Source organism: Mesitornis unicolor, unplaced genomic scaffold (assembly GCF_000695765.1).
Source record: "Mesitornis unicolor isolate BGI_N332 unplaced genomic scaffold, ASM69576v1 scaffold8452, whole genome shotgun sequence".
NCBI lineage: Eukaryota > Metazoa > Chordata > Aves > Mesitornithiformes > Mesitornithidae > Mesitornis > Mesitornis unicolor.
The window spans coordinates 34,378-49,220 of record NW_010169786.1 but is presented as its reverse complement, the minus strand read 5'-3'; the positions used below and the strand labels follow the sequence as shown (position 1 = coordinate 49,220).

The 14,843-nt window shown below is 44.8% G+C and overlaps 1 protein-coding gene across 1 annotated transcript in view; it reads left to right on the top strand.

Annotated features, from left to right (window-relative positions):
• Positions 1–14,843, top strand: part of COL6A3 (collagen, type VI, alpha 3) — a 54,342-nt gene that overhangs the window by 15,504 nt on the left and 23,995 nt on the right. The window contains exons 6-16 of the mRNA XM_010179468.1: positions 656–1,222; positions 4,036–4,656; positions 5,795–6,394; positions 7,005–7,607; positions 8,031–8,633; positions 10,221–10,567; positions 10,940–11,018; positions 11,368–11,513; positions 12,887–12,979; positions 13,429–13,482; positions 14,534–14,605. Coding sequence (XP_010177770.1) covers positions 656–1,222; positions 4,036–4,656; positions 5,795–6,394; positions 7,005–7,607; positions 8,031–8,633; positions 10,221–10,567; positions 10,940–11,018; positions 11,368–11,513; positions 12,887–12,979; positions 13,429–13,482; positions 14,534–14,605 — 3,785 coding nt within the window. The remainder of the gene's footprint in view (positions 1–655; positions 1,223–4,035; positions 4,657–5,794; positions 6,395–7,004; positions 7,608–8,030; positions 8,634–10,220; positions 10,568–10,939; positions 11,019–11,367; positions 11,514–12,886; positions 12,980–13,428; positions 13,483–14,533; positions 14,606–14,843) is intronic.

The following is a 14,843-nucleotide window of genomic DNA, read 5'->3' as shown; positions in this document are numbered from 1 at the left end:
AAACCATTAAGCTGAATATGAAAGATGTTGAAACACAGATATGAGGTACTTGGTTTTGCCTTGGATATTTGATGAGATTAAAAGGGCATCACATTGAAACAAGTAAAAGGATTTTTCTCCTCCCAAAGTCATAACTCACTTACAGATTTAGATGCCTCCTTGTGATGCAACTGGGAGATGCACTTTAAAAGAATACAGAAAATCCTTTGTGTGTGTGTGAACTAATGTCTCTTTGTTATTTACCAAGCCTTTAAATAGCAAAAAAAAACCCAAAGCCCAACCCTCCACTGCTATTGTACTTCATGCCAGTATTATCAGCAGATTGCTAGAGCATAAACATCACTGGCCTAATCTGAAATCACCAATTTATGGTATGACTGATATGATGTGATAGAATGTATGATATGACTGTCTGGTGCCTGAATTTATTGACTCATAGGATAGAGATGTTCTTGCTTCCCTTACTTCCACAGATAAATAAGTCAAAGGTACTGTTTAGTCCTGTAGACTTTGAATGCTTTTGAATAATAAAAGTAAATAAAAATCACTTGTTTTGCATATTGAAATTTGCAGATAAGTTTCTAGGATGACGTTTAAGAAGAAAAATGCTTTCATATCATTTTTTCCCCTCTTTTCATTTGTGAATTTATTCTAGAAAGCAAGAAAGATATTTTATTCCTGATTGATGGTTCAGCCAACCTCTTGGGTAGCTTTCCTGCTGTCCGGGACTTTGTACACAAAGTAATTTCTGACCTGAATGTGGGTCCCGATGCCACACGAGTAGCTGTGGCGCAGTTCAGTGACACCATCCAAGTTGAATTTGACTTTGCTGAACTCCCATCTAAACAAGACATGCTTGTCAAAGTGAAAAGGATGAAGATAAAAACTGGGAAGCAACTGAACATTGGAGCTGCTCTAGATGAAGCTATAAGGAGGCTGTTTGTGAAGGAAGCTGGAAGCAGGATCGAAGAAGGGATTCCTCAGTTTTTGGTCCTCCTTGTTGCTGGGAGATCAAGTGATGACGTGGAGCAACCATCAGATGCTCTGAAGCAATCTGGAGTTGTGACCTTTGCTATCAAAGCCAAAAATGCCGACCCTGTAGAGCTGGAAAGGATTGTTTACGCCCCACAGTTCATTCTGAACGTCGACTCCCTCCTTCGGATTTCAGAGCTTCAGCCAAACATAGTCAATCTGTTGAAAACTATCCAGCTTCAGCCAACAGGTACAGGGACCCCTGGGGTTGCCAAGAAGCTGAGAGACACCACTTATATGCCCCTGTCAATTTGGTAACAGCGGCAATTTGGTCTGGTGATGCTTAAAACAATTATGTAGAAACTGCTATTGTACTTGGATTTTCCTCTGTACAGACCCTGATCCAGCAAAGCATTAAGGTCCAAACTGAATTTTAAAGATTTATAAGGAAAAATTTTTTGTTTGGCTACAAGAGTTGCAGTAGGTGCTGTTACCAGTGTGTAAAACATAGTATAAACCTGAAATAAGAGGGTCATTGGTGCAGAGATCTTTCATGAATTGATGTGCAATGCTGGGCAAGGGCTAAAAGAAGCAAATAAAGGCTTGTATCAATTTATCTTTCAATCCTTCCTTTTCTGGAAGAGTGGTAGGGAGTACGGATCACTGCAGGATGCTGGATTCAGTCTTGCTCCATTATTTTTTAAGGGATATGATGGCAGTTTCTACACTTTGTACATATGCACCAATAAGTTAGATGCTTTTCAATCAGTTACTGTTACAAGCTCAGTAGATCAGTATGGATTAATTAAAGAATGAAAAAAATATAAAAAAGAATGACATGGCCACAATTACAAATCAATACTGAAATACTGCAGTACTGAAAATTATGCGTGTCCAGCTGTGTGATTTGCTGAAGCAGCCCTAATGTGAGAATTAACCTGTCTCTCAACAGCAGGTGGGGACAAGGAGAAATGTAATAACTTCCAGGTCATCTCTCTGTAAAAGTCCTGGGCAGATGGACTTAGAATCATAGAAACATAAAATAGAAATAGGGATGGAAGGGATCTCAGGGTGCCATCTGCTACATACCTTTGTCCCCAACAGGCCACTCTTGTCCAGAACCAGCTGACATAGGTCTAGTGTGTTCTGAAAACGCTCCAGTGGAGGTTTCCCAGCCTCCATAATCAATCTGTTCAATTGCTTTTATCTGTATCAGTAGATACTTTTCCTTAATGTCAAAGCTCTGCCTTGCTAGTTATAGTTTAAGCCTTTTACATCCCCTTCAATTCAAGAAGGATACAGATGTCAGCTCATTCTCATGTTTTATGTGAAAGCCTTTCATTTACCTCAAGCTTGCCATGTATATCTTGTCTCAGTCCTTGTGTCACCAGCTGTGAAAGCAGCTCATTCAACCTTTCCTTGTAGGACTTGCAAGTTTTCTACCTTTCCATCCTTGTTTCTCCAATGTCACCTTGCTCCAAATGACCAGAGCATAATGATGGTGTCGCCTGGTCATCTTTTACCTCATCCTTTCCATGCAGAGTCATGGCCCTTCCTGCATTTGTGCAGCTTCTGCCTTAACATAGACTAGTGCAACTAGTGCTCTTGAATTGCAGCATCCCTTTTCTAACCATTTCTGTCCTGTCAAGATCATTTGGGATCCTTTTGACGACTAGGTACTGTAAGTAATTGTGCTAACTGCTCACAAATAGTTGCATCCACCTACTTTTCTTAGTATTGTTGGCTAAAAGAGCCACTTCATAAGACTACTCATAATTGTTTCTTCTTTATCTGTTTTGATAGGACTCTTTTCCTCTGTTCCTGAACTTTAGAGGAAGTGTATGAAACTGGGATACATCAGGCAGTGTCTGTTCCCTCTTCCTACCCTCATTGCTCAATACGAGCTATATTAATATTCCATTCCTATGCATTATTCCACTTAGTTTCCAACATTCCTCTTAAATAAGAAACTTGATCTGAAGTTTGCATTAAGACTTCAACTGCCTTTGTTAACTCCTTCTATGTCTAGCGTTTGTAAGCAGTTATTTAAGATTTTCTTCGGAGGGACAGGTCATGCTCCTGCTTGTCCCATTTGACCCAGCTATAAACAAGCCAATGGCACTTTTGAGGATGCCATCCATCAGTTGGTGTGTGTGAAAGGCAGTGATGTTTTCCGCTTGGCTAAGCTAAATCTTTGCAATTCTGTTAGTCAATAGCAGAATGCATCAACAGTTCTCTGATCTTTGACATTTTACAGTCTTGGTTTTGTTTGTTTTGTTTTGCTGTGTTTTAAGAATGTTTGGTCACAATTAGCATTTTTTTGTGCTTGAAGTTATTAAAAAAAAAAATCAGTGTCTAGCATTTTAGAAGAGCATTTCAGCATCTTCAGTTGGATGTCTTTTCTAACAATTAACATTTTTTCATGCTTGAAGTTAGTAAAAAAAAAGAAAAAAATAAGTGTTTAGAATTTTCAAAAAGCATTTCAGCATTTTCAGTCAGTTGTCCTTTCCAACAAATTCTTATTCTGTCTGAGCATGTGCAGGATTATTTATTTATAAATTCACTGATGCCTCAGAAAAGCTTTTCTCTCTCTCTTTCTCTTCACTGGCTCCCTGTAAGTGTCCTCTCTGCAGTATACCATTTCCTTCAGAAACTCAGTTTTCTCTAGGAGCAACAGATCCTTTATGTCCCAGACTCCTGTTGCATATTGCAAAGCCGTATGCCAGCTTCCCAGCCCTCTTGGGAGTAGACAGTGTGTCTCAGCCTCAGGTAGGAGATGGCACTCAGAGTCCCTTGACACCCTATTTCCTACGGTTCTATGATTCTATGACTCGGTGGGTAGGGCATGGCATAAGTTGCAATGCGGTTTCCACCGACTTCCACCCATCTGCCTCTTCACCAGGGATTGCGTCTGATGGCAAAGGAACTGAACCACCCATCCTGACACATCGCTTTCCCCTCCCTGAGCGTTTGTACTTCTTTGGTTCAACGTATGCAGAGAATAATAATCACTGCAGGAGAGAATCTCACTTATTTCCCCCTTCCCTTACTTGTCTCAAACAGTAGTTGAGAGAGGTGAGAAGAAGGACGTGGTGTTTCTAATTGATGGGTCGGATGGTGTCAGAAGAGGTTTCCCTCTGCTGAAGACCTTTGTCCAAAGAGTTGTTGAAAGCCTGGATATCGGTCGTGACAAGGTCCGTGTTGCTGTTGCGCAGTACAGCAATGTCATACAACCTGAATTCTTACTTGACACCTATGAAGACAAAGCAGATCTCATCAGCGCCATCCAGGAGCTGAAGATTATGGGAGGATCTCCTCTGAACACTGGAGCAGCCCTCGACTATCTCATCAAGAACGTCTTCACGGTGTCGAGCGGCAGCAGGATAGCGGAGGGTGTCCCGCAGTTCCTGATCCTGCTGACTGCTGACCGGTCCCAGGATGATGTGAGGAGGCCCTCAGTGGTCCTGAAGACGAGTGGCACAGTGCCCTTTGGCATTGGCATTGGAAATGCTGACCTCACAGAGCTGCAAACGATTTCCTTCCTCCCGGATTTTGCTATCTCTGTGCCTGACTTCAGCCAGCTGGATACAGTGCAGCAGGTCGTCTCGAACAGAGTCATCCGGCTGACCAAGAAAGAGATAGAGTCACTTGCCCCTGATCTGGTTTTTACATCACCCAGCCCAGGTGAGATGTTTGTGTCTGCACCGAGAGCCAGCGGCAAAATATGATGTTTAGTAACATCATGGCTGCAACACAAACTGAAAAAAGGAAAGATGGTCACGGCTGAGACTCGAAGTCCATCTTGGTCTCACTGTCAATGTATTTTTTTAATGTACTTAAGGTTGGTAGGAGCTGTGTAATTCAACTGAGCCACCTTTAAACCCAGTCCCTCAAGGTAGTCCATGTTGTATCCACATGGAAGACCCACAAAGTGAATGCTACAACCTTAATCTTATTTTAAGTTGATGGATTTTAAGTCCATGCTTGTTCTTCCTGGAATGGAAATTGCATCATTTAGATGATACAGGGACACCTTCACACCATTATAAATCAAGGTCAGCTTTCCGCTAAATGTAAGACCTGCTGATGTGTCTTACATTTGCCATGCTCATTCACTGGGGGAAGGGAAACTGGAAGTGGGCATCAGGAAAAGGATCAGGACCATTTCTGGTCTCACTTGGAATGAAATACAGCCAGCGTATGTATGGGATGAAGGGTACCCACCCCAGATCAGTCCCTTTGAAGTCCACCATCTGATCCTTCCCGACAGAGCCAGACTGCTTTCCTCCATCCCCATTTATCAGTGTGATATACAGCAATAATTCAGGCTCTGACCTGAATTACCACTGGAGAAAACACTTCATTAGGAAGAAAAAAGTCATCCTGAAAAGGCAGAAGAGAATAATAGGATAGAAGCTGTCCTAGAGGACAAAGCCAAGAAAGGATGGGTGGTATGGAGTGTAAAACAATCCCACACTGCCTGGCAACCTGCCCTGAGTAAGGAGCATCACCAGGCTATGTTTCCTTGGGTGGAGATCCCATGAGGAATCACTGTTCCAGGTTTCCTCTGCTCCCTTTTGCTTCCTTTGCACTGGAAGTTGCTGTTCTTGCACTGCCTGGGGATGTACCTAGCAGGCTGGTCCTGTCTCTGGGTTGAGCCCAGAGTTGCCTGCTGAGGCTCCCAGGAGATGTCTCAGGGAACAAATCAATGAACATCCTCCCCATGGCGAAAGGCATGGGCCAGTGATGTAGAAGGTGAGCTTAGCTGCTCTCCATAAACAGTGCCTGATGCATCTTCTGACCACTGCCTTCTTTCTTGCAGCGGGTGTGAAGAGGGATGTGGTGTTCATGGTTGATGGCTCCCGTTATGCTGCCCAGGAGTTCTACCTCATCCGTGATCTCATTGACAGGATAGTGAACAACCTGGACGTGGGCTTTGACACCACGAGGATTTCGGTGGTCCAGTTCAGTGAGCATCCCCATGTGGAGTTCCTGCTCAATGCCCACTCCACCAAGGATGAGGTGCAGAGTGCTCTGAGACGGCTGCGGCCACAGGGTGGCCAGCAGGTGAACATGGGGGAGGCCCTTGAGTTTGTGGCAAAGACCATCTTCACCCGGCCCTCTGGGAGCCGCATAGAGGAGGGCGTCCCTCAGTTTTTGGTCATCCTCTCGTCTCGCAAGTCCGATGATGACTTAGAGTACCCATCACGACAAGTCAAACAAGTAGGGGTGGCACCTATGGTGGTGGCAAAGAATGTGGATCCTGAGGAAATGATACAGATTTCCCTTACTCCTGATTATGTGTTCCAAGTCTCCAGCTTCCAGGAACTGCCCATCCTCGAGCAGAAGCTGCTCACTCCTATTGAAACCCTGACCGGGGACCAAATCAGACGGCTGCTGGGAGATGTGGAACCCCCTGTAGGTAAGACTTCGTCAACATTGGCTGCCTCTGCATTGCTAGTCAAGTAAATGTTGCCCAAAGATGTAAAAAACTTTCCATCCCTTCTCTATGAACTGAGATTTCCCTTAGTTAAAAGCAAAGGTGTAGAACATGTACTATTTCAGATGGAAACTTTCAGATATGTGAAAATTCTACTTAAATACCTAAATACATTGTAACATTATTTTCAAGTTAAGTACATATATACATTACCTATTTTGATTTTCAAGTCAAATACTGCAATGTGTACAGTTGCCTATTCCCACTTAGCAGCCCTCTAGGAAAGAGACATAAATCTGGGGAAAAATGAAGCTGGAAACACTGACAAATCCAGAGAAGAGTGTTAATGATCGAAACAGATAAGGCTTTGAGTAATGCATGCTTCAAATATTAGGCAGACTGTTATCATGCATTTGCACACTTGCGTCCAAGCCCTTTCAGAGAGGCTCCCCAAAGCATCATGACTAAAGTTGGCTAAAATATTCCATGTGGTTTTACATTACACAAAAGCAGATAACACAGAAATCCTCCAGCAAAGCTTAAGCAAAGTCTAGGCACACAAATAATTTCCTCTCTTCTTGCTTCCCTGCAGACATTTCTGGTGATGAAAAGGACATAGTCTTCCTCATTGACAGCTCTGACAGTGTTAGATCCGATGGGCTTGCCCACATTCGAGATTTCATCAGCAGAATTGTTCAGCAGCTGGAAGTTCGGCCAAACAAAGTGCGAATTGGTGTGGTGCAGTTCAGCAATAACGTCTTCCCCGAGTTCTACCTGAAGACCCACAAGTCCAAAAATGCCGTCCTGCAAGCCATCCGCCGCTTGAGGCTTAGAGGAGGGTCCCCTGTGAATGCTGGCAAAGCCCTAGACTACGTGGTGAAAAACTACTTCATCAAATCAGCAGGGAGCAGGATAGAAGATGGAGTTCCCCAGCACCTAGTTGTCATCCTTGGAGATCGGTCCCAGGATGACGTGAGCAGGCCTGCTAACGTGATCACTTCAACAAGCATTAAACCTCTGGGTGTTGGAGCCAGGAAAGTGGACAGGGACCAGCTGCAGGTCATTACCAACGATCCTGAGCGTGTGCTTGTGGTACAGGACTTCACAGGACTCCCAACTTTAGAAAAGAAGATCCAGAGTATTCTTGAAGAGCTTCCAATACCTACAACAGAAACTCCTGGAATTTTAGGACCTGGTAAGCCTGCTATTCACCCTGTAGACTTTTCTGGACAGAGCAGAGATTATAGTTTTCAGATTATGCAAATTCTTTTTCCTATGTTCAACATAATGACACCTTTTGATTCCCAACCATTTAGTCACATTGCTTTAAAGGAGACTTTAAAGATGATCTTGTTGAACACAGGAAAACATAACATTAAATTTGAAATGACATTATGGTGTCTATCACAAAACTGAGTAATGTTGTATGAATTATAATAAACATATTGTATAAAACTTTCTTCTTGTACAGATGTAAAATTACACCAAAGACAGATAAAACTAAAAAGGTAGAAAGAGGAGAAAAACACAGTGCTCCTTCACAAAACAATAAGCATCTTAAATATTATAGATGGCACAAATAATTATTAATAACTGTGTTTCTTTCTAATCTTTTCAGGAGGTAAAAAGCAGGCTGACATTGTGTTTTTGCTGGACGGCTCCATCAATCTGGGAAGGGATAACTTCCAAGAAGTCCTCCAGTTTGTGTACTCTGTGGTAGATGCCATTTATAGGGATGGTGACTCTATCCAGGTAGGACTGGCCCAGTACAACTCAGATGTCACTGATGAGTTTTTCCTCAAGGACCACTCCACCAAACCTCAGATTTTAGATGCCATCAACAGAGTCATCTACAAAGGTGGCCTAACAGCAAACACTGGAGCAGCCATCAAGCACATCCAAGCAAAACATTTTGTGAAGGAGGCTGGCAGCCGAATTGACCAGAGGGTGCCTCAGATTGCCTTCATCGTCACAGGTGGGAAGTCCACGGATGACGGGCCAAGTGCCTCCTTGGAAATCGCGCAGAAAGGCGTCAAGGTATTTGCAGTCGGTGTGAAAAACATTGACCTGAAGGAAGTCAGCAGGCTGGCCAGTGAAAGCGCCACAAGTTTCAGAGCAGCCACAACTCAGGAGCTGTCTGAGCTGAATGAGCAGGTCCTGGTTACACTGGAAGCCGCTATGGAGGAGAAATTGTGCCCAGGACCGACAGACGTTATGAGAGGTAAGCATTTATTATCCAATTCTGATGGACTTGTCCAGCCTGCTCTTGTGCTTTGCCTAATGGCCTGAGGTGCAACATGGACTCAGACCTCTTCCATGAGCGTGGTGGTAGGCCACAGGCCTTTGGTATAAGAGCTGAGCTGCCTGTCTGTGGGCTTCAGCATGTGAATGACTGCTGTACCATCAGCACAGAGGTACAGTCGTTGTGGACTAAGCTCATATGTGGAGAGCAGGCACTAAATCACTGGCCTTCTACCACCGCATAGGAGGAGCTTCTTTATTTAGCTGCATTTAGACTAAATCTCACCACCTTCGTCCCCAGATGTGTAGTCATATGATGCTAGTAGCATGTTGACAGACCGACTTGTTTAGTGCCAAAACGAAAAGTGATGGTCCTTGTTTTACCCACTGCATTTATAACAAGTCAATTGGACTCCTTTGCTGTTCAGTCCCTGGCATGCGTGATATGCTGAAAATCAGAATTTCCCTTGCCAGATCACCCAAGGTGCCCACTTGATCTCATGACAGCTATATGACAAAAAGCTATGGCATTAGTGGTTGTAGTCTAAGGTAAAATTGCTTTTTAAAGTAGACTCGTTATTTGGCTATGTGGGGTAAGTGAGCTGGTGTTCCCATCAGACCAGACTACCAGCAGCTGGTCTAGCTTACTACAGTATGGCAAGTCCCACTCTCAGCACAACTGACTGTGGATCAGCTCTCTGGCTCTTGAGCAGAGGCATCTCCCAAACCTCTGAAGAAGCTGAAGGAGAACCACAGCAGCCCTGAGCTGAGCAGCAGCTCCAGCTGAGATGAAAAACTGAGCGTAGGGCAAACCACTGCTGGTGGTAACCTTGAATGCTTCCTGAGCGAAGCACCAATGTGGTTAATATCAAAGACATTTCAAACACCTCCCTGTTTGAAAGTCTACGTAAGCGCAGGAGTTGTTAAATCCAGATTAAAGGCATCCAGCTGCCTGACTTCCCTGTGCTGCAAGTTGACGGGCAGTTCAGGGACTGCAGGGTGGCTCCAAGCCCATGTTAAATATTCCTGCAGAAAGGCAGACTGTGCATTGCCTCGTTAGCTTGGGCTGAGCAACTTCAATGTCTCTTTCTGCCCTAATTCCCTGCTATCCCATATAAATCATAGCTACACCTTTTGGGACTTGAGATAAGTCATCTACTTGTTGCCTCCTCCCTCTACATCTCCATGACTGGAGAATGATGGCTTCAAACACAGACAGAAGGTACTTGCACAACGTTGCAAAAAGTTTTCATGCAGTGGAGAGAAAGCAGCAGTCTTGGCTGCTTGATGAAAATGCAAATTTCTATTTGGCTCTATTCAGCTCATCCAAATGCTAAGCAAAAACTGCACAGGAAAAAAACAAATATACACAGATTTTCCCAGGTTTTCATTGCTGTGATGAAAGAGAGCCCAAGGCACTGGTGTATCAGATGGTGGCAACTGTCAGTGCAGAGAGCATCTTCTATAACAAACTAACAGAATAACCAGGAAAGTCATTACTTGAAAAGCAGTGGTTGTTTTTCTCAGCGGTGATGCTCTCCTCTCTCCTTCTGCATTTCCCTTTCAGATTGTGACTTAGATGTGATACTTGGCTTTGATGTCACGGATGTTGGGCCCGGCCAAAATATATTTAATTCCCAGAGAGGTTTGGAGTCCAGAGTTGAGTCTGTGCTGAATAGAATAACTCAGATGCAGAAGATCAGCTGCACTGGCAACCAGGCGCCCAACGTCAGGGTAGCCATCATGGCCCAGGCTCGCGGGGGAGCCGTGGAGGGACTGGACTTCTCTGAGTACCAGCCTGAGCTCTTCGAGAGGTTCCAGGGCATGCGCACCCGCGGGCCCTATTTTCTCACGGCAGATACACTGAGGTCCTACCTGAACAAATTCAGATCCTCGCCCTCTGGCAGCACCAAAGTAAGTCAAAACCAAGGCCACTGGGATGGTGTTCTCAAGGAAACCTGACTACTGTTGTATTTTAGTTGGCAAAGCTAGGGTAAACTAATAATAAATTAAATGAATACGTTTATTCATTAAATATATAAATTTATTGCAGCCAGTACCCATGGACACTGTTTGTGTGCAAGCTACTGCTTCCCAGATTTTCCCTGTTTGTGTTTTAGGAACAAGCACCTGTATGGCATGATGCACCAAAATCTGGCACAGAAATGCAAATCTTCATGGCCTCAGATGAAACATACCTTGGAAGAAGGCCCTTCAGGTTGCACATCGATTGTGTTTCACACCTGAAATATTCTGGATCCTGACATAACTTTGTTTCTCTCACAGGTCATAATCCATTTTACTGATGGTGCAGATGACTCTATAGGTCAGCTGGAGGCTGCTTCATCTACTCTGCATACAGAAGGTAACTTTTTTACTCTTCAAGTCAGCAGTTATAGTCCATGTTAACATGTGGCCCATTTTACCACCATTTCTCATGAACCCACCAGCTTTTGATAGTAATGAATAAGGGTTTCATGATTTCTACGTACTTTTGCTTTTCTTCATTGCCTTCCTGTGATATTTAACTACCTGCTGGCACCTAAGCGTGTGGGTAACTTTCACTCAGTGTGCTTGAAGATGCTTGTTCTTGATTGAATAAGCTCCATTTGCAATCAAGAGGCGGATAACAACCCATCCTTAGAGGGGAGGGTGTGCAGGCTCTGCAGAGCACCTCGCCCTGTCACACAGACCCTTCTGCTTCCCCTTCTCAGGTGTCAACGCTCTCATCTTTGTTGGGCTGGACCGAGTGAGCAATTTTGACCAAGTGATGCAGCTGGAGTTTGGTCGTGGGTTCACCTACAACAGACCGCTCAGAGTTAATCTGCTGGACTTGGATTTCGAGCTGGCAGAGCAGCTAGTAAGTAACTTGGCACAAGCAGCACTGCCTTATAATGCTGTAGGAAAGCTGATGGCTGGATGTCCTGCGAGGCTGAACCGTGGCTGAATTACACTCTCTTGGCTCCGGTCCTCTCCCCTCCCTACCTCACATCAGCTCTTTTTACAGATGTCACAGCAAATAAAGTTAAGAGCAGATCATGGAGTTGCCTGGTCTTGTACCACTCCTGGAGAAGCCCTACTCCAGCTGAGGCTACAGTGCATGGGATTAGGTTGAATGGGCTGGGATAAAATGCCATCAAAAGCTGCTGTGCCAAAAAGCCCGCCCTCTGCCTATATTTATACTGCTGGCTTTTTTTAACCTTGTGGGTTATGTGCTCTCATGCCTTGTCAGTGTTAGATCTCTTGCAGAAGCTCTGCTTTCTAGGTTTCTTTCCCCGAGGTGATACACTGCCTGTATTTCAGACATGCTTTTAACAGATGAAAGAGTTTTATTTTCTTCTTCATAGATTTACTTCCCTCCCATGTATGTAGTCCCTCTTGAGTTCGTTGAATTAATTTGCTAGCATTCCTGGTATGCCCAGTTCCTCCCAACTTCACATCTGCTATCAGCATTGTGAACCTCCTTTTCCAGCAAGTTTAATAAGATTGGGCTTAAGCACTGATCCCTGTGGTAACCTTGCTGGCCCCTTCTCTGCAAATCAAAGTGCAGCCACTTGGGAGTGAACCTTGGGTTTTGGGATAACAGCTAGTCTTCAGCCCATCCCCACGTAATTCAGTTACCTAGGAAAATCCTTTCAAAATGTAGATGTGCAAATCTGGCAGGAAATGTTTGCAGCCAGCAATGTACTTGGCAAATAAAATGATTTTTTTTTTCTTTCTAGTGGATGATGCAAAACCAAGCTGTGATTTCTCTGAATCCCTTTCTTCTTTTTTTTTTTCCCTTCTTTTCCTCTTCTGCTATGTGCTCGCAAATTGTTCTCAGCCTGCAGGTTGCCGGTGTGCTACACACTGCAACGACTTTCTCGTGGCCTATTCCACAGCCTGGACTTATGTCTTTGGAAATAAGATTGCTCTCTTCAGTGATGGGCACTGCTTTGGGGATGAATTCTGCCTCACGCAGCTGCCATTTAAACCCTTTCTTCTGATGTCTGTACACAAAAGATGATGTTGACTGCTGGATTCTAACCATGCAATCTAACCAGTCTGCCAGCATACGCCTCCCTCTCCTTCTGTCATGGCTGTTTCAAGGAGGAGAGACCCCAAAATGCTGGACCGATGTTATGCTTGGCACAGGAGCAATGACACAGACCTGAGGGCTTGCAGAAGTTACAGTGTTGAGGCTCTGCCAGGTTGCTAACACCTTACTGTTGTGTCATGTGTGTTTTGCTGCAGGACAACATTGCAGAGAGGACGTGCTGCAAGGTCCCATGCAAGTGCTCAGGGCAGAGAGGGGACAGAGGTGTGCCAGGCCCCATAGGACCAAAGGTAGGTCACTTCATCTGGGGATGAAGGGTCCCTATGCGAGGCCAGTGTCTGCCATGGTGGTGTTGGGTGGGTGATGCGCAGGTTGCACACGTTGTTCTGGGTGATGCTAATGGGAAGCTCATCCCCGCTTACCACTCCTATACATACACTTTAAAACTGGTCCTGGGCTTTGCACAGCAGTTGAGATCTGCTGCTCTTCCCTTTCCTCAAAGCCTCTGTGTCGTAAAACAACCAAGAGCCCAGGGATGAGTGGCTGGAAGGGGGGGGGGTGTGAAGTGTCTTGTGAAGCAGTTTGGAGATGTCAAAAGGAGATGGTTTCTTTAACTAACCTGTTTACACAGATGACCAAGCATCTGATTTGTGCAAATCTAGGGAAATCTTGAATACCAATTTAGAGGGACACCACAGAACTATGGAAGAAATGTAGAATCCTCTCTGTTGTCTTCCAGGGTGCCACAGGTGATCTTGGCTATGGAGGCTATCCTGGTGATGAAGGAGGACCGGTAAGTGGTTGCCCCTGCTCTGCATGGTACTGCCTAAATTAGGGACCTCACCATAGTGAAGTGTTTGCAGGCATTGTCACCAAGTATTTTCTGCTGGGCATGTGGGGGTGGGTTAGACGAGAATGCAAGCAGAACTTTGTGTCTCCTCCACTTGATGGCCTGAGTTGCTGGTCCAGTTCCCAGCTGCTCCTGGAAGTTCAGTAAGGAGCTCCTTAAGAGCTGAAGAAGGCATGACAGAGGAAATAACTCCCATTATTTGATGTTACCCAGCTCTCTGCTATTCCAAGGCAGGTGGAAACGTTTCCAGCTGGTCCCAAACACCTGTGAGCAGGGCAGGGTAATTACCAACACAATAAAATCCCCAGCTTGATTAAAGCTGTGGCCTATGCCAAAGTTATCCATATGAAATGCAGCTGAAAGATTTGAGTTAGTCCAAGAATCGGATCAAGAAGGGGGCTGTTTCTATCCATCACAGTGGCAGACAACATGAGTCCCATGACTTCTTACTAGTACTATTTAATCCAAACTCTTACTTCATGAATCCCACATCACCCCTGGAATAAACAACTCCGCACACATCACACCCAGGAGGTGAAGCAGAGGTCAAGGGGCTGGCAGTGCTCATCATTTCTCCAATATCACAGGCAGGGTCCAAGTGCTGCTGTCAGATATCACGTGTGATGCATTGTTTTTCTGGTGCTTTAAGGTCAGGATGGGATTAGTCATCTATGTAGAGACCTGAGGGGTTTGTCTTGTCATTTTAATTTTGAAGGAGAAGTTTTATAAAAACTCTTTCATAGCTGAGATGTCAGGAAGGGTGTTCTTTTCCCAGTGATGAAGAGTTGCAGTTGGCCTCTACCTGAGGAAGGTTTTGGGCAGGAGATAGTGGAGTTGCTGAACTTTGGCCTTTCAAAACCTGACGCTCAGTTTTCTCCTGTGCTGACCCATGATTCTTCCAAGTCACCTCCCACACTTACTGACACATAGTTAGCTGAAAAAAAATGCTCAGCAGGCAAACACTGACCACTGTATTTTCTCCTCCATGCAACAGGGAGAGCGTGGACCTCCAGGTGTGAACGGGACACAGGGTTTTCAAGGATGCCCCGGACACAGAGGAACCAAGGTATGTTCAGGGAGAGTTTGCATGGAGCAGTCCATCTGGTGGGAGTCCACTGAGCACCACAAGCCAGAAAAGGTGGCGAAATGTGTGGTATTTATGGGAAATATTCAGCAATATTAAGGAGATGTTTCCTACCATTTGCTCTGACCACAGGATCCTCTGGCAGAGAACAAAGGAGTGCATGAACCAAGCTCATTAGTTGCAGCTGAGACACTGAGTTTCTTTAAAAAGATGTCCAGCC